Genomic DNA, 19,249 nt, shown 5'->3' on the forward strand with positions numbered 1-19,249 from the left:
AGATCGTATATTTGAGTATCATGAAAAAAGTGCACGAAGCCGGACCGATGTGCCACTCCTCATTAATGATTAATACGCAGTATTGATTGGCTGTGTTTTGGGGATTAGGGCCTCTGTTTGAGTAACGGGCTCAGTGCTCGGCTGTGGGTGGTTTTGTTGAATTTTCTGCGTGGATTTCTAACATCCCTCTAAACTTGTAGGAGCAATATTACCCAGTGCAGGTCGACCTGATCGGATGTTTTAATTCCCAAAAAGAGAGTTCAGAGTAGAGATCTCAGTCTGATTTCCACACAGAAAAAAAAATCTGTCTTTCTCGTCCACAGACCACAAACAATGAGACTGCTGCTGCCCTTTATCCTCCTAACAGTCGGACTGGTCGCCGGTAAGAAAGTTTTGTGATCATTATTGTCTTAAATCATAATTGTCTCTTAATTATATATATCGTCTGTGTTGTTAGAATTAGTCTAAATGTTAAATCGTGTATTTTACATAAGATTTAGGATATGTAATGTTTATTAACTGTCTGTGAGTTTATGAAGAAATGTGTAAACAACAAAACAAATTACAAAGCAGTTACCAATTTCCAGTTTAAAAAGTAGCCTGCAAGGGTAATTATGTAATAAATGTGCATGAATGTCATTGGTGGGGGAAGTATTCAGATACAAGTAATAATACCACACTGTGAAGATACTCCACCACAAGTAAAAGTCCTGCATTTAAAGAGGCAAAACGTACTTTTACACTTTATTAGTCTGCCTAGTTCATAAAGTATTTGTTACATTTCAACAGGTTATTGGTTGAGATTTGACAATTCAACAGTTTTGCTTTATTCTGTATGTTTATCTTGAGTTTATGTGACAGTTCACCACATACTCCCAGAATACTTAAACTGAACTTGAACTTTTCACTCTACGCAGCAAAAGCTGAGTGAATCTCAACTAACAGCTGCTGAAATGTTACTAATAGTCTTAAACTTTTTGTGGGTTGAATATCCAAATAAAGTTTTACCAAATGTATCAAAAGTATCAAAAGTAAAAGAACTCATTATGCAATAAAATAAATAATAATGAAAAAGTTTACTTGTATATAATTTATCAAAACCGATGTGACACCTTTCTTTACTTAGCAAAACACAACAACAGAAATACAGTTGGTGTCTGAATAACCAGGCAGGCATAAAGGGGGAGAGGAAAAAAAGGAATAAACTTGTAGAAAAATCACATATTGAAAAATGTGAATAAAACGCCAAAAAATAATAAATGATTTTAAAACCAAAACAAAGTACTGCACTATCTCTATTAGTGTATTATTAGTAGTATTTTTATTGTATATGATCTTTTTGGATTATTATTACTGCTGCATTAATGTTTATGTCGCATTTCACTGCTGTTGATGTTTAAATTTTAACTCCTTTACAAAGTGCTGAGTAGTTTAATGTACAGCAAAGCATCATATTCTGTAAGATCATCATGTGATGTGAGAACCACAAATCTCCAAAATGTTTTCACGGTATCTGAAAAAGTACTATCCCTTTTCAGCTTTGTGATGATGCATTTTCTAGCTGATCCAAGTGGGGTTTTAAAGAGTTTATTTAGCTTAAAAAAATGTGAGAATTCTTTCAACATTAAAAAAGGGATATTTAAGTTATTATTAGTAGTTTAGTTTTCATTGGACATGAAGAGTATGAAATTGTAATCTGAAAAAGAACCTAAGCTGTCAGACAAGTATAGTATAAAGTACGATTTTTAGCTCTGAGATGTTGTGGAGTAAAAGTATAAAGTTGCAAGAAATGAAAATACTCAAATAAAGTATCTTAAAAATGTACTGGAGTATGTAGTTGAGATTGCTAAAGTCCTCCACTGTTAATTATTCACATATATGTAATCGTTGGTGTCATTGTAAAGGGTCTAACTTTCCTGTTTTATCATATATTTTAGATTAGAGGGTAAATGCGTATTAAGTACACAAACACAATCAGTTTTTTTCTGTTATATTCTTTTTGTGAGTATTAGGATTATAATGTCACAAATTTTAGCACTGCATTAATGTATACCAGGATTAGTAGCAGTAATAGCAATGGTCTATTTTAGTTACCAGATGTGTTTCTCTGGTCTCACAAACCAGCAGCAGCAGCGTCTTGGTCCAAAGGTTATATGTGAGCAGGCTCGTGCCCAAATGTTGCACTTGGTGCCAGTGAGCACCTGCACTCCAGTTCAAACCTGGACTAAACACATAGACAGACACGCTCGTGACAGTCAGTCTGATTTTATTGTTCTCTTCTGCATAAACAGGCTACCGCAGCCCTCTGAATGACTTCCAGCGCTCAGAGGGCAGAGAGCTGGTTCCCACCTCCTGGAACTCGGCTCGAGTGTCGCTGTTAGCGGGTCTGAACCTGGAGGACTGCGCCACACGCTGCTCACAATCTCTAGACTGCAGGTATCCAACCTTAACCTCTCCACCTTAACACAGCAGCTTAGGGGCCTTTTTATTCTTCAAGGGGATTAATAGAAAGCAACACATTTATCATAAAAATAATAATAATAAAGTTTTTTTTAGATAGCATTTATCAAAATCAGTGTTACAAAGTGCTGTACATTTAAAGTCACAAAACACACACAGGAAAACAAATTTAGACACAACACACAAAAAAATAGAAAGAAGATTTGATTTCTTTCAGAAATGTGGGGGGAAAAGGCAATGACCAACTTGAAATGTTACACAAATCGCAACAAATAAGTCAAAAGTGAGAAAGGAAATGACTTGAAAATTAACTGAAAATTAGTTTTCAAAAAGGGGCAATTATTATAAACTTACCAAAATACTCCGGAAAAATGTCCAGAAAGCTATATTTATACTCATTCTAATTCTATGTTTGAAATTATGTTATAGAAAAAAATACATATATTTTTTTCTCATTTTCTGCACTTTTTTTCTTGTTTGTTTTTGAGTTTTTTTTTTTTTTTTTTTTTAAACTTTTTTGTGCTTATTTTCAGGTCATTATCTTGTAATACTTCTAAACTAATTTCTTGCTAGTTTTTGAGCTATGTGTTGTTACATTTCTCACATCCTTCTACCCATGTTTTTGAACGAAATCAAACCAGTTTGCTCAGTTTTCAAAGGGTTAATAAGGTTGTCATCCATCAGTGTACAAAGTTTTGACATGACAACATTTTTCAACATCAGAGCGTTCAACTATGAGACACGTCCGACCGTCTCCTGTAAACATCTGCCCTGGGTGGGAGACGGGAGCAACGCAGAGGTGAAGAGGAACGTGAACTGTGACCTGTATGAGAAGAAAGGTAAGACTCGTTTTGATGATGTCACAGAGATCAAAGTGACGGATAAGTTGTTTGATTGATTTGCTTTTTTATCGTAAAGTCTACGTCAGACAGTGCATCGTGGGTAAAGGGGAGGACTACCGAGGGAAAGTCTTCACCACGAGAAGCGGGCTCACCTGCCAGCAGTGGTGGTCCAAGTTTCCTCACGATCACAGGTGAGACGGATTAATCTCATATTAAGCTTTGATGGAGATTAAAGTTGGGTGAACGAGCGTATTTTCACTCACAGCTCGTCAAATACGGAGGCTTGCTCGATGACCGCTTCACGCTGTGACGCTTGGGGGCGTGTCTAGGGAGTGGCCTGCGGTGCCACCCTTTAAATCTGAGTGGCCACCCCATTATGATTAACTGTCTATCCAACCAGTTTGAACTGACAAGTGGATTTGACTAATTTTGGATTTAAAAATAAATAAATACAAATGAGAGTGTGTTAGCTTTATTTTACATTTGTGCTGGGCCGCTCTGATTTAACAGGTTGACAGATTGAGGAACAAAAGAATTTCTCAACCTGTTCAGTCGAGCATGTGGGACTCTAAATCTGCTGTGTGATGGCAAAAGCTGATCCTTCCTAAATAGCAGAGCTTTTCAGCCTCTTTTAGCACATAGTCTTGGCTTTCTGGCCAATCTGGTCAATAACAACAGGTGGCAGCTCTTATTAATATATGCCAGTATTGTGTGTTTTTAGCTTATAGTGTACTTTCCGTCCTCCAACATTGGGGTTCTGTGTATAAAAAGGGTTCCATTTCCCACACTGTTATTATGACGTGGATGTAAACTTCCCCAATTTAAAGCTGAGAGTCGGCGCTATAACATGTTACTCTTCCAATAATTTCAGGGGTACAGAAACAAGCAAATGTGACATTGTGTCCTAAAACACTTTGACTGCTCTGTAAAATTACTGAATAACTGTAAAACTCTCTGTTGGTCTCAGGTGGACTCCCACAAGCACCAATGGTCTAGAGTTGAACTACTGCAGAAATCCAGATGGGGATCGGATCGGTCCGTGGTGCTACACCACTGACCCTGAGCGCCGTTATGAAAGCTGCAACATCCCCCAGTGCAAAGATGGTACGTTTCACACATTTCAACTCATCACCATGTTGTATGGAAAGGTTGTACAGGGTGCTAGGAACGAATTTATTCGATCCCTAAAATTTTCTATAATTTTCTAGAAGGCTTGGAACAAACTACACAATTTCATAGAAAAAATATATTCTTTAAATTTTTAGTTCGTTTAAAAGTTACAATTTATTAGTTAGAGTTTTTACAGAAATACAAGAAAAAGAAAAAGAAAGAAATAAAGAAGATAGAAGATAAAAACTAAAAATAGTTTCATAGTTTAGCAGAGTTTATAAGCAGGTTTTGACTTCTTGTCCTTGAAAGAACTCCTTAGAAACTGACCCAAATCCATAAAACCCCCCAAAATACTCACTTATTTTGTGGAAAACCTAACTCCCATTACTAATTTGTACGTCCTCCTTTACACAGAAAAAAATTTTTACATTGTTTGCATGTTCAGCTAACCTGCTGCCTGCTGTGCACTGACTAAAAGATGATTACTTTGGTTAAAGAAGGTTGTAATTACAGAATATACCAATTGAACACCATTTCCCCGCAATTAGTGCCAAATTACAGGGTCTTTTCCAGGAATCCTCCTATGAAAGTACATCGGCTCCTTTCAAGGGAATTATTTGGATATTCTGGGACATGTAAAAGGAAATGTTTGTGTGTTGTAATGTCTCTCACCTCTGACTCTGAAGCTGTGTTTGTGGTTTTGTTTGCAGAGGTTTGTATCACGTGTAACGGAGAGGACTACAGAGGGCAGGTCGACCACACTGTGAGTGGCAAAGAGTGTCAGAGATGGGACCAGCAGTACCCGCACCAACACATCTACCAGCCTGAAAAGTACTCTATTACTCATCACTACATTACCCCTCATGTGCCTAATCAGCCAAATGAATCAAAACTGTTTTCATCCTTTGTTTTGTTATTGTTGACATAAAAATGTTCATGTATTTTTCAGGTATCCTGATAAGAGTTTAGACGACAACTACTGCCGAAACCCCGACGCCTCTCCGGTGCCCTGGTGTTACACCACAGACTCCGAGGTGGAGAGGGAGAACTGTGACATCAGCAAGTGCAGTAAGATGTTTTTATTATAGTTATACTTTAAGAAATACTCGAAACCAGAGTAGCAATGGAACAGTTAGTTGATTAAATTACTAGTTGATTAAAATAATCAGCAACTGTTATGATAATAGATTAATCAAATTTCTTTTAATATGCATATTTTTTGTAATTGATCCCATTCTCTCATATAGTATGACAATTTGCTACTTTTCTTTGTCCTCCATGATAGTAAACTGAATATATCAGATTTTTTTTTACTACTGGTTGGTTGAAATTTTTCACTACTCAAGGTGGGAATGTCACACAATTATGCCGCCTCGCCGTTGTGTGTAAAAAATTTCAATCACGGAATGATTACGGTAGAGTTATCTCACCTATAAGTCGCAAATGGAGGTGGTAACTGCGCCAAAACAGTCTCTTTATGAAAGGGACATCTGACAGGGTGGACCATGGGCAGGATGGGTGTGACGTTTTAAGACCCACTGGGGGAGATTTAAAAAGCAGCTAGATGCAGTTAGTGGGTAACCAGAGAAGAAGAAGAGCAACTGTAAATTTCTGCAAACTGGGAAAGCTCCTTACTCTCTGATGGTAAATGATCGTATTGCCATGTCATTCCATTGTTGTTTATTAGAAAACGTTGCCTACGCTTCAATTAAATGTCACACTGGAGGCTGACGCTGTTGTGTGAAACTTCAACGCCGTCACGCCTTTTTTTCTGCAATGCCAGCATGCTTTCTAAAATCACACACTAGAGCAGCATGAAGCTGCTGTTGCTTGGTTCTGTGTAAAAATAAAAAGACCCCCAATCTCTGAGTTAAAGAAAGTATAGACCAGGGGTGTCAAATCGCTCCAATTTGATCTCACATGGGCCGGACCAGTAAAATAATTGCATAATAATCTATAAAGAAAAACATCTCCAAGTTTTCCTTTCCTTTGGTATAAAGAAGTATATCCTTCAGTGAGATTCCAACATTACTGTTTTAAGAAAGAAGACTGGTACAGATTCTTTTGTACTGAAGCTGCTGATTGACAAAATGAAACAAAGTCAGATTTTCACACAGGAGCCATACTGTTCATTATTATCTAAATAATAAGTTATTTCAGTGTAGCATGCTACGGTAGAGTCACAACTTACATAACATATGTCATGTGAAGTTCTACAATTCTACAATTCTACAATTTCATTTAGCAGACGCTTTTATCCAAAGCGACGTACAACACAAGCAAGAATTTAGACTTAAGGAAAAAACCCTTAGTAAGTGCAAAAAGTGTTACATAACATAAACCACTTTAAGCCACACAACTCATTTTAAGCCAAGATTGAATGTTTTTTTTCTAAACCAACCACATACTTTTGTTGCCCACATTGAAGGAAGTAAACCTGAAAACAAAGTGCTTTTTTTTAAAAGTTTTTTTTTGAAAGAGACTGTATACATGTAACAAGCACTGCACATGTAAGTGCAAATTTCCTGTGAAAATGTAAGTGTATTTTGAAAAGACGCATGCATTGCTATGAGCCTACATGAAGTTCCAAAACTGACGTCGGAGGGTACCTCGTGCTTCATATTTTGACATGTAGATTCACTGGCAAAGCGGCAGTGTTTGACAAGTTGGGATGAGAAAGCTCTGTCTGATAATGTCATCCAGTGGGCCAGATTGAACACTTCGGTGGGCCGGTTCTGGCTTGTGTGCCGTATGTTTGACAACCCTGGTGTAGACCAAAAGATAAATCAAGACAATAATTGAAAGATTAATCAATGATGAAAAGAATTTTTAGCTGCAGCCATAAAGAAGTTAAATTACAGTGTTTTGTAGCATACGTTTTCCTAAGACCTCCTTGTTTGTTTTTTCTTGTTTTGTTTTTGCCATTAGTTCCTTCTGGCACAATCCAGGGGACACAAGCAAAATTGAGTTGATCCTGCAGTGTTAGGAGACACAGTGGAATTAAAAAGTCTCATTAAGTCGCTGTAATTAAATTTAGAAAAATCACCTTTTTGGTGTTTGTGCAAATTACTCCCCAAATTGTGAGACATTTCAAAATTGCCCCAATAATTCTCTCTGATAACGCAGCAAATGTGTTACGTTAAGCTCTGCATTGTCTCACAGGGATTCAGGTTAATTAAAGGTTAATTACATTTATTTTTTATTTTTTTATTTTATTTGTTTCTATATGGCTTGTTTTGATTTTCATTCAGTTTCTTTGAGTTTTTAATGTGGTATCAATTTCATTAGGAGTAGTAGGAGTTGTAGTAGTATACAGTTATTTCGCAAAAATACATTAAAAATATATTTAAGGTATGATGGAAGGTATTTTTTACTATTATGGTACTCTGTTGACTTTTTGTACATTGCAATGTTTTTATTCAATCATTTAAAATGTGGGACATTTAATTTTAGTTCTTTACAATAGTGTCCTGAACGTGAATGTGGTCTCTTTGATACAGAATAACATTCAATAATGATGCATTTTAGGCTAATTTTTCCTCTGATTCTATTTTGAAATTTGGACTATATTTAATAAATGACAAGCTAAGGTAGACTCGAATGCTGAACTTTTAGCTTCAGTAGATAAATAAATAAATCCAAGCAGGTCATCATGTGTTTTCTCCAGAATTTCGACACAAGTTGTGCAAGATGTCATTGGCAACATTGGCATTTCCACTGAGGCCAGAGATCACTGCAGCCAAACGTCTATGAGATAGCACCATCTTGTGGTGCAGCCAAACAAAACACTCCTCAAAATGTTTTTTTTGTTTTTTTTAAGAGATAAAGACGTTGTATTCAAGTTCATTAAAAAAAATAAATAAATAAAAAAAAACACAATCATAGGGGGAATTCTCATATTAAAATTTAGCAATTCAGACACTAGTTTTAAAAAAATGAGCCTAAAGGAAATATAAAATAACTGATATATACAAGGAAGCGGGGTTCCTTACATTTCAGGAATCTAAGCAAAAAAAAAAAAAAAAAAATCCCAGTGTGATCTTCTCAATGTCAGGGGAAAAAACAGAGATGGATTTTTTATTTTGACTTCTTTTTAGTTAATAGAAATCATTCTAACGCAGTCATTACTTTGGAAAGAAGACTGTTAAATCTGATTCATTAAAAATCCCCTCCAGACATGTTTTTGAGAAACAGAAATACTTAACTTGGAATCATAATCTTATATTTATTATTATACTTCTATTTTGATTAAAAAAAAAATACACTCTTTCTCCCTCACTGAAAAATCCAGAATATATGAAAATACAAATGAAAAGTTAATCTGCAGATAACAGATGAGAGACATTCTTTGAATCAATAAACCACCAGTTTGATTTATATTCCTTTGAATAAAGAGAAGTTAAAAAAACCAACATGATTTATAAAACTTCAAAAACTTTGCGATATCTTATCAAAACAAACAGTTTGACTGATGTTCCTTGGCTTTTGGACACACTCACAAACAAAATAAATGAAAAAAACCCCCCCAGAAACATCTGTTTTTCAAATGAACCCTTCAAATATTATTCATTTCAAAAGTTTAACAGCTGCACAGAAGTCTATGTGTGCTGGAGAGTCCCCACATCATACTTGTAATGTCACAAAATCATGCTCGGTATACTTCATAGAGGGACAGTTCACCTCAAAGTCAAAACTACATATTTTTCCTATTATCTGTAGTGCTATTAGTGCTATTTATCAGTCTAGACTGTTTTGGTGTGAGCTGCTGAGTGTTGGAGATATCAGCTGTAGAGATGTCTGCTTTCTCTCTATTACAATGAAACTAAATGGCACTCGGCTTACAAAGTGTAAAAAAAAATCAAAAAGCTCAACAGTAATGTCTCTATACATAAATCATGACCCGGTTACTCAAGATAATCCACAGACCTTGTTGTGTGTAGTTTCATGTAGGAACTGTTCTCTTAACTGAACTACACCTGCCAACTGTATCACTGTGCAAGAGGAAGCGTACATCTGCTCATGCATGAGAGGCTCATGACAACCTGCACGTCGTTACAGTTGGGGTTGTGGTTCAGTAGAAATAGTTCCTACATGAAACTTCTCACAACAAAGTGTGTACATTATCTTAAGTAACCAGGTCATGATTTTTCGAAAGAGACATTGCTGTTGAGGTTTTCAAATGTTTTCTTTTCATTTTTTATTAATTAATTTATTTTTTAGCACCACAAGCAGGTAAATATATGTTTTTTTTTCTTTTTTAATTTTGGGGTGAACTGTCCCCTTAACAGATAAATCTGGAAATGTCAAACTCTGCACAAAAATCTTTCTTTTTTTTTTCTGAATGAAGCACAATAACAGTACATGACTCCCAAAACCTTCTCATCATTCAGTGGCCAGGGGTCCTGTGGGACCATATAAACTAACCTCACCTTTAACACTTTTATTTCCTCTTTCCCTCCAGCTGAGGTGCGGGTGGAGAAACGCCAGCGCTCCAGCTTCACAACCAACTGTTTCCGCGGCCGTGGGGAGGATTACCGTGGCAAAGTCAATGAGACAACATCAGGCATCCCCTGTCAGCGGTGGGATGCCCAAGAACCTCATGAGCATCCCTTCTACCCAAACACATACGAGTGCAAGTGAGTACGGATGTAACATCACTCATGACAAAGCAGAGTAGAAGAAGTTGTTTGAAATATAAAAGTACTTTGAAAGTGCTCTCTTTGCTCCACGCGTGAATATTAATGTCGAGATGTCATTGCAGTGAAATTTCTTGCGATCTTATTTCTCTGCTGACAGTTGACAGTCGATGATAAATCAGCCAACTCCAGATTAACAAGCGGGTCGCACTCTGAGCGGCAATATGGATGTGAAATGAATATTAAGCTTATTTGTGACTTGGTAATCATTCATCATGCCTAAATCAATTACAAGCGTTTCAGTCATCCGTTTTCTGTAGAAGTTACAAGAAGTGTTGGGTGTTATGAGAATGTTATTTTGGTATAATTTTTATATCTCTAAAATAAACATTAAACAGGCTAAGTAGATACCGTTAAGTATGTCTTCATTTTATGCATTAGTGATGACATACCCCACCACATTTTAAAGGGCAAAGTTTTTCATTTCACTCCACTACATTTATTTGACAGCTTTTCATACTAGTTACTTTGCAAATTTATGTTGTTAAAGCAAAATATAAATCAACAAATAAACTATGATATATTATTTTAGTTTATTATTATTTTTGCAGTATGTAAAGTAATTAAAATGAGCTCTGCCTTTACTATCTGCAACATTCATTTAATCACTTGTGACAATGGGCTTTATAAATAAGAAAAAAAAAACAATAATTACAGGTTGGAAAAAATTATAATAAAAAAAATTATAAGCCTGTGTAAGTATAGAGCATTTAAAGGGGAGACATCATTGGTGAATAGGGTAAAAATGTGGCAAACTTATTTAATTTTTTTTTATTTGCAAGTTTTTAAACATGTGCAAATGATTAATTGTCTAATTAAATATGCATTCATTTGCATACATTTCCAGAACCAAAATGACCACCTAAATGTATATTTTGAGAATACGCAGATTGACCGGTGCATGAAAAAATGGTTAAATGCTGCTGACTGGGGAACAGAAAATTAGTTATTAAAATGTTTTGGGTGTTTTTGTGCCATGTGTCAATTTTATGCATAACGCTTTGTTGTAAATGGGTTTTTTTATGGTTTGTTTTATTTTGGGGGGTTTAGGTGAATATATGGGGACAAGTGTGTTATGTGGAAGTCTTTTTATGACATACCAATTCTGCCTGACTGTGTGCTGCTGCACCTCTTCCAGGGGTTTGGAGGAGAACTACTGTCGTAACCCAGACGGCTCAGAGGCTCCCTGGTGTTTCACATCTGTGCCAGAGATGAGGACCGCTCTGTGCTTACAGATCAAACGTTGTGCAGACGACATAGAGGCTGAGGGTATGAACTTGTAAATCAGATGTGAACAAAAAGAGGAATTCAATGTTGCTGTTGACTGTAAAGGATAAAGGTGATGTTGTAAAGAATCCACAGAGGCACCACAATATGATATTATCACATTACTCAAGTCACAATAAAATGTTATTGTAATTTTAAACATGTTGCTTAATATTTTGATATTTTGATACACAACACTAGATTTTATTTCCTAAAATTAAAGCGACACTTTCACTTTTGAAAATGAAAAATTACTTTTGTGAGCAATCAAATGCACCTTTGGTCAATTCAATACACTGAGGGGTTTTGCTGCTACAGCCTTTAATGGCCTGGAAGTCTCAGATGGCTACTGTTAGCTCATTTCTACTTGCAAAGGGAAAATTAACATGCTGCCAACCCCTTCAAGTGAGTAGCCTGGGTGTATCGAGATGTAAATCCCTGCTACGCTGGGCTGACACGCTGAGTCAAACCAAATGTGTATAATAAAGGGCTAAATGGTAGCTATGGCCCCGCATGAGAAAGCCGCGATTTAGTGTTGTCTCCAATTCTATATATCTATATCTATATCTATATCTATCTATCTATCTATCTATCTATATATATATATATATATATATATATATATATATATATATATATATATATATATATATATATATATATATATATAATTTTTTTACCCACTTTCACTGCATGCCATAACGCATTAAGGTCCCTGACATAATAACAATGTCTTTTTTTTTTCTTTTTTTTTTACAGACTGCTACCACGAAAATGGAAAAAACTACAGAGGCATGGTCCGCAAAACTCGTAAGGGGATCACCTGCCAGAAATGGAACGTCAACACACCTCACCTGACCAAGTACGATTTAATTGTTACAAAGGCACTTTTTCTCCCGAGAAGAAAACAGTCATCTATGAAACAATCAAAACAAGCTCTGCTTGTTGCCTCTTTATAAAATCGGTGTCCAAAATCCAAAATGCATCATAATTCTAGGCAGGTTTTGAGTATGTTGTGCATTTTACACTGAAAATAGTCTCTTGATTTTTTTTAATGGGCTTTTAAATTACACCTTTTCTCCAACAGTGCAATGCATGGAAATAGAGAAATAGAGGAGCTTCTCAAAGCTGGAAAAATTCAAACCAATAGTTGATAGTAGTTAAACTGCTTCAGGAATACCTACAAAAACAAACAAAGCAAACAAAAATAACGTGAAAAAAAAATAACTGGTACTACACACACACACACACACACACACATACACACACACACACACACAAAAAAAGACATTCTCATAATTTCGCTCATACTGATACTTATACTCATACCACTATATGTATCCACACAACTCTCCCCTCCCTGCCCCTATCCACCATCAACCCTTTTTTGTGTGTGTAATATTAATTATCCTTCCTTTTTGTTTAAAATTTTTACCTCTGTTATATTTTAACCATTGTGATCACTGTTTCAAGTGAAGTGTTTTTGAAACTATTCATTTATTAAACCATATAGAAGGAGCTGAAAAAAAGCAACAAAAAATAGAAAAAAGTGAAAATATAATTGTATACTACAAATAAAAGCCTTGAAAAACAGTCTGTGATTTTCCAGGATAAATCCAAGGACGCATCCCGATGCCAACCTGACAGAAAACTACTGTCGTAACCCAGATGGAGACCAACATGGACCCTGGTGCTACACCACGGACCCCAAAACTGAGTTTGACTACTGTGCCATCAAACAGTGCGGTATGTAACTCTGCTTTCTTTGTCTCTCTGAACGTCCTCAGAATAGTTCATTTGACTGAATGGTGACAATAAATCCAGAGCTTCTGTGTTCTGACTTTAACGATTCATCTGTCTCTTGCTGTTTTCACACAGCTGGAGAGAAAGTGTCCCTGACTGAATCAGTCGGTAAGTTTCTGAATGAATATGTAGCAACATTTTGATGCTGGTGACAAGCCTTTTTTTTTAGAATATTATTTTCCCTTTTTGTGGACGCAGAGAAGGTGGAGTTCAGCGAGTGTGGGAAGAGAGACGACCGCATCCCAAGGACGAGGTTGCGTATTGTGAATGGGATTCCTGGGAACTCGCCGTGGACGGTGAGCCTCAGAGACAGGTGAGTGTGAGGGCTGATGGTGTTTGAGCCGGCCATGAGTGCATAAAATACACTCTGCTGTGCTCAGTGTGTGACCTCTGACCTCTTGTGTTCAGGAAAGGAAACCATTTCTGTGGAGGATCCTTGGTTAACCCCAGATGGGTGATCAGCACCAAGCAGTGTTTCTCCTCCTGGTAAACTTTATTTATTTCAAGGTTTTGGAGCACAGCCGATCAGCAGGATGTTAGCATCGTCACTGTGAACATATTAGCATTTACCTCAAAGCACTGCTGCAGCTAGCCTCACAGAGCCGGTAGTATGACTGCAGTATTTTTAGGTCTTTACACACGGTGGGTTTAACAAATAAATGTGAAATACTTACCTGCATGGATTCATCGTTTCTCCACATAAGAGTTGTGGAGGATATTTTGAGCTGTACTCAAAATATCCTCCACAACTGGTTCCAGATACATTTCAAAATGTCATATTTGTAAAAATACTTTAATATTAATTTGTCACATAATAACACAGAGTGCTGAGAAACACAAATTACTAACAAGTCAGCCGTTGTTGTGATGTGGCAACGTTGAGTCTGTTCTACACGCGGGTTAATGTATTCGTGGTGCAAAAGCATAGACTGTATAAAAATATTGGGCGCAGCCACCGTGATGTCACCTGTTGGTTTGTGGACTCCCATTTTAAAGCCTTAAATCTGGCACTTTGGCTGCTGCTATCTTGGATTGCTGGACTCAGAAATTACCCAAGGTGACCGTACTTTGACAAGAGTGTGGACTGAGTCCAAGGACACTATCCACAGACAGCCTGTCACTCAAAGCTACCTCGTCCTTAATTATGTGTAACTTTGAGCTTTGATAAAATCTAAACAGGGGAGTTATAAAAAAACATGCACATCCTGCACATCTTGTCATGAATGTTGAGATCAGATATACTGTAGAAAACAACACTGTCAAGTGGCCTTTCAAGGAACCACCTTTTTGGCGACTTCTGCATTGGCTTTATTTTTCAGCTGCAGAGGTTGAAAAATCAACCTTGTTCCAAGGCTTTTTACTGCATAATATTTACATTTTGTCTGTAAGTGCTTATAACAAAACCAGCAGTTTAAACGCTGCGCTAACGTGTGTATTAATCACATGAAACATATGCCTCCAGTGTATGAAGACCTTTGGTCTGGTTTAAAATATCTCTTGTAATTCCTTTATGGAAGAGCAGTTTTAAATTACTTGAGTTCCCCTTGGAGACTTTCAGATTTTTCAGGATAGGACATGAAATAGACTTGTATTGTGCTTGTCTGTATGTGTGCACAGCTATGTGGACCTGCCCGGGTACTCGGCCATGATGGGAACGCTGTATCGGGATCCACAAGAAGGAGAGCCTGGCGTGCAAACCATCCCACTGACCAAGATCGTCTGCGGCCCCTCGGAGTCTCAGCTTGTTATGCTACAACTGGAATCGTGTGTACTGTCCAGTGCCCCCAGCACACACACACACACACACACACACACACAGGCATACAAATAATCTAGCTCTGCCTCTCTTCTCTTTGTAGCCCGGCCCAGTTTAATGAGCGTGTCTCTCAGATCTGCCTCCCTCCTGAGCGCTACATTGTAGCCGAGGGGACGACTTGTGAGATCGCAGGATGGGGTGAGACGAGAGGCAAGTATAATCTTTTGGAAATCATAACTTGACTCTGACTTAATGACACGCTGCGCTTCATGCCACTACAATATGCTTCATTTGCAGTAATTGATAATAGATGACTTCTTTAGAACAAGCATCTTGTTTCTGCCCTTGAAGTAATGTCGCATCCAAATGAGCGAGCTATTCAGACCGTTGAGCAACAGATGGCATTGCTATTTCCAGAACCATTCCACATCTGTCCACCTTCCCTTTTTTTCTTTTCTCCATCTCTCTAAACACATTGGCTGCTAACTAATTCCTCCTTTTTGCTATTTTTCAAGGGACTGGAGATGAGACTGTCCTCAACGTGGCCCACATACCAGTTCTCAGTAACAAGGAATGCAACAAATACTTCAGAGGTCGTGTTCGTGAGAATGAGATGTGCACGAGCTCCTTCCAGGGAGGGGTGGGCGCCTGTGAGGTAAGTGTCCATGAAAAAAGTGTGCATGCACAGTACTAAAGCTTCATTGTTCTTTCTGAGCTGACTTTTTTTCCACCCTGGATCTCTTAAAGTTTCTTAATTCACTATTTTATTTTTCAAACATTTATTTTTATGATTGCATTTTGCCTTTATTGGACTGTTTAAAACAGAAATGCATTGTGGTAATATGGCATGCGTCCAGGTCACCATGATGAAACAGACAATTTTCTGTGACATTTACTGCAGTGTGCAGTGGCATTAAAGGTATACTTTGACATTTGGGGGAATACGCTCAATCACTTTCTTGTCAATAGTTAGATGAGACTGATACCACTCTTCTATCTGTACATTAAATATGAAGCAAGAGCCACTAGCCACTTAACTTAGTTTAACTTGGCTGTCCTGGTTCTGTCTCAATGTAACAAAATCCACCCACTAAAACCTTTACTAATTAACTCACTCACTAATTAACACTTTATTTCTTTTTTAGTTTAATTCATTAAAAAAACAACAAATTGTGGTTTTAGGTGCAGGGGGGATTTTCTTAGCTTTAAACAGAGTCAGGCAATTTCTGTGTTTCCATTTTTTATGTTAAAATAAGCCAACAGACTGCTGGGTACAGACTTCAGAGTAGTACCAATCTTCTCATCTAACTGACAGCTAAAAAAAAGAAAACAATGATTTTGACCAAAGTGTCGAACTAGCTGCAACTTTTTTTTTTTAAGATAATTTTTTGGGGCTTTTTTTGCCTTTAATGGACAGGACACTTTAAGCGTGAAAGGAGGAGAGAGAGAGGGGGCGACATGCAGCAAAGGGTCGAGGCCAGAATTGAACCACTGCGGCGAGGATACAACCTCTGTATATCCCCACTAGCTGCTACTTTTAATGAGCAAGGCAAACACAGGGAAAAAAAGCAAATAATTATTTATCAAGTAAATATATAGTGGTGTAATGGCATTTTGAGCAGAGAATGAAGTCACCTCTGTGTGTTGAAATCCAAGCTTATCTCTTTGTTGTGGTAGAGGGTCTGGCCATGTGTGCATCTTAGAGCATGTGAAATACAGTGTGTGGCGAGCTAATTGCCACCAATATGCAACATGTTAATATGGCAGTTACTGCTGACATCGTTGTCCTAATGCACTGTGGTGGAGCAGTGTTGTTGCAGAAGCATGCCACCGACCCTGTGGTTTCCCCAGTGGGTAACACCATTAGCTCTGTCACACATGGATGTATAAAGAGAACTTGATACAGGTTGGGGGCGGGCCCCAAAGTAGTGGTGCATGAAGTCAAAAAATCTTGATTTATGAGTTAGCTGAGCGGCTATTTTCTGGTTTAGCCTTCCACCAACTTGAATGGGAATAAAGTGATGTAATTGTGCAGCTACTCTAGACTTTGGAGATGGAATCAGAGCAAATTAATCAAATCCCAATAGCGAAACGAGTCAATTCACAGAGGTTATGAGATCAAAAAATGTATCCACTGATTTATAGATGTCTCTTTCACAATGTACGTCTGCGGGAAAAGTCTTTTGGGCCTCATGGCACCCATGACTTGCAGGACATGACAGGAAGTTGTAATTCTGCTTTTGACCACTATGTGAAATTCGCTTCAAAGCCTGACACTGTCCCTGGGTGCTTATGTCAGTATTGTTGCTGTTGTTAGCGGTGTTTATGGAGTTAGCACTATTATCTGCTAGCCGCTGGTTCAGCCACCACCATGTTGAGAGCCATATGCAGACAATCGCGCCCTCACTCTGGATCATAGATATGCTCCGCATGTCGCATACAGCTCCTTTAAGCGCTGAGAAATAACACTCAAGTACTGGTGGTGAAGAAACTCTTTTGATGATGAAGATCCCTTGAAGTAAAGAGCGTACAGCTATTTATATGTTCCTATAAATCAAACACATTCAACATGTGGATAATGGAGGTGGACTGGACAAGATGTGACTGCAAGATGTTTCCATCCTCAGCAGTGACAGTCAGTCATAACAGAGACAAATAATGACTCCAGAGTGTCGTTCCTGTGTGTCTGCAGAGAGACTACGGCGGCCCTCTGGCGTGTCAGAACAGGGACTGCTGGGTACTCGAGGGTGTCATCATCCCCATGAGGCGCTGTGGACACCCAGGGCAGCCCAACATCTTCATCCGAGTCTCTGTGTACGTGGACTGGATCAAGAAGGTCATGGAGATGGCTTAGAGACAGAGACTGCCATCCAACAGGGACATATCAAATCTGCTTTAAAAGCCCCCAAAACCAGTTAATCACTTAACCATTTACGTTCCTTGCTTCTCAGATGTATCCTTTACATTACAAAATGTAATTACTTTGACATTTATAGTCAGATTTTATTATTCCAGTTACAACAAGACTATAAAAAAAGATGTGTTCATTCAGGGAGAAAATGTAAAGGCAGCACAGTAATTGGTCACAGTACATATGCTTTAACCCTTTGACACCTGGATCGACATCACTTTCCTTGGGCTGCGTTCAGAGGCTTTCACAAGTATGTAAACCTTTGAAACACGAGCAAATTCGTTTGATTTTTTTTAAAACATGGGGAAAAGGCAGTGAACAACTTTGCAAAAAAATTAATAGATTTTGATTCTTTTTTCACAGGCTCGGGAAAAATGTCCAGAAAGTTCTATTTGTAATTATCATAATTATTTATTTAAAATTATGTTATAGGATTAATTTTTTTTTTTTTTTTTTTTTAGTTCAGGTCATTTCTCTTTGTTTCTTCCTCTTCCTTTTATTACTTTGCTTTAAAAAAAAAATCAAGTAAGTTTCTTGTACTTTTTTTACTAATTTCTTACAAATTTTGAGGTCATTTCTTCTTAAGTTGCTCATTACCTTTGCATGTTCTTGAAACACATCAAGCTGAATTTGCTTAAGTTTCAATGGGTTAAATAGGGTTAAATACATTTTTAGCTGCATTTATATTTAGTAAATATTTTCAGCCAGAGTTGCAAACATTAAGTGCTCTATAAATTGGCATAAAGACAAAAAGTGCTTGCAAGCTGCCAGACATCAAACAGAATAAGCAGGAAACATCATCTCAAAATATCATCATGTTCTCTGAGATGCAAAACAATATAGAGATTTTTCATAAAAATGTAAGTAAACCTTTCAAGAAGTTCCATATTTAGCATTAATATAAACATTAAATAGATGTTTTATAACACACTGCAGTAGTAAGCAAATTTAAATACATTTCAAGTGTTTATTAAAGTACAACATTTGTCAACAATTATAACTTCTCATATGAATACATATTTTACATTATTACCTCTGACACGTAGTTTTTTTTGTGGGGTTTTTTCGGTTTGTTTGTTTATCAACAGGATTACAGAAAAACTATTGGCCCAATTTTCATGAAACTTGATAGAAAGGTGCAGGATGGGTCAAGAAACAACCCATTAAATTTTGGATCAGATCAGAATGTGAGGGCAGAATCACAAATCATTTTTTAAAATTTCATTAACATTGCAAAATAGATTTGGTCTGCACACTCCAAGTGCCTTTCGAGTATCAGTTTTTTTTATTATGTTGTCACTCTTTATCTGTGTTAACAGCAGCCTCTACTTCTGGGTGACCACAAGAGGAGTTGTAGTTGCTCACAAATACATTAATAAACACTGCTTACAACTACTTTATAATG

The 19,249-nt window shown here is 37.2% G+C and overlaps 1 protein-coding gene across 1 annotated transcript; it reads left to right on the plus strand.

Moving 5' to 3' along the window:
- Window positions 1-135: 135 nt before the first annotated feature.
- Window positions 136-19,247, plus strand: mst1 (macrophage stimulating 1). Its single transcript, XM_042508225.2, has 18 exons — window positions 136-382; window positions 2,292-2,436; window positions 3,184-3,299; window positions 3,379-3,493; window positions 4,270-4,406; window positions 5,123-5,243; window positions 5,362-5,480; window positions 9,874-10,048; window positions 11,247-11,377; window positions 12,134-12,236; window positions 12,984-13,120; window positions 13,253-13,285; window positions 13,376-13,490; window positions 13,586-13,663; window positions 14,795-14,941; window positions 15,037-15,143; window positions 15,449-15,588; window positions 17,626-19,247. Exons 1-18 carry the CDS (start codon window positions 334-336, stop codon window positions 17,785-17,787), a joined length of 2,130 nt encoding a protein of 709 aa, XP_042364159.1. The 5' UTR covers window positions 136-333; the 3' UTR covers window positions 17,788-19,247.
- Window positions 19,248-19,249: the final 2 nt, after the last annotated feature.

This window comes from Plectropomus leopardus, chromosome 2 (genome assembly GCF_026936395.1).
Source record: "Plectropomus leopardus strain MGB_pleo_1.0 chromosome 2, ASM2693639v1, whole genome shotgun sequence".
NCBI classification, from domain to species: Eukaryota; Metazoa; Chordata; class Actinopteri; order Perciformes; family Serranidae; genus Plectropomus; species Plectropomus leopardus.

Coding starts and splice junctions, on each gene's coding strand:
- mst1 (XM_042508225.2), top strand. CDS start 334: ATGAGACTGCTGCTGCCCTTTATCCTCCTAACAGTCGGACTGGTCGCC. Junction 2,437..3,183: donor TCACAATCTCTAGACTGCAG/GTATCCAACCTT, acceptor TTTCAACATCAG/AGCGTTCAACTATGAGACAC. Junction 13,491..13,585: donor ACGGTGAGCCTCAGAGACAG/GTGAGTGTGAGG, acceptor TCTTGTGTTCAG/GAAAGGAAACCATTTCTGTG.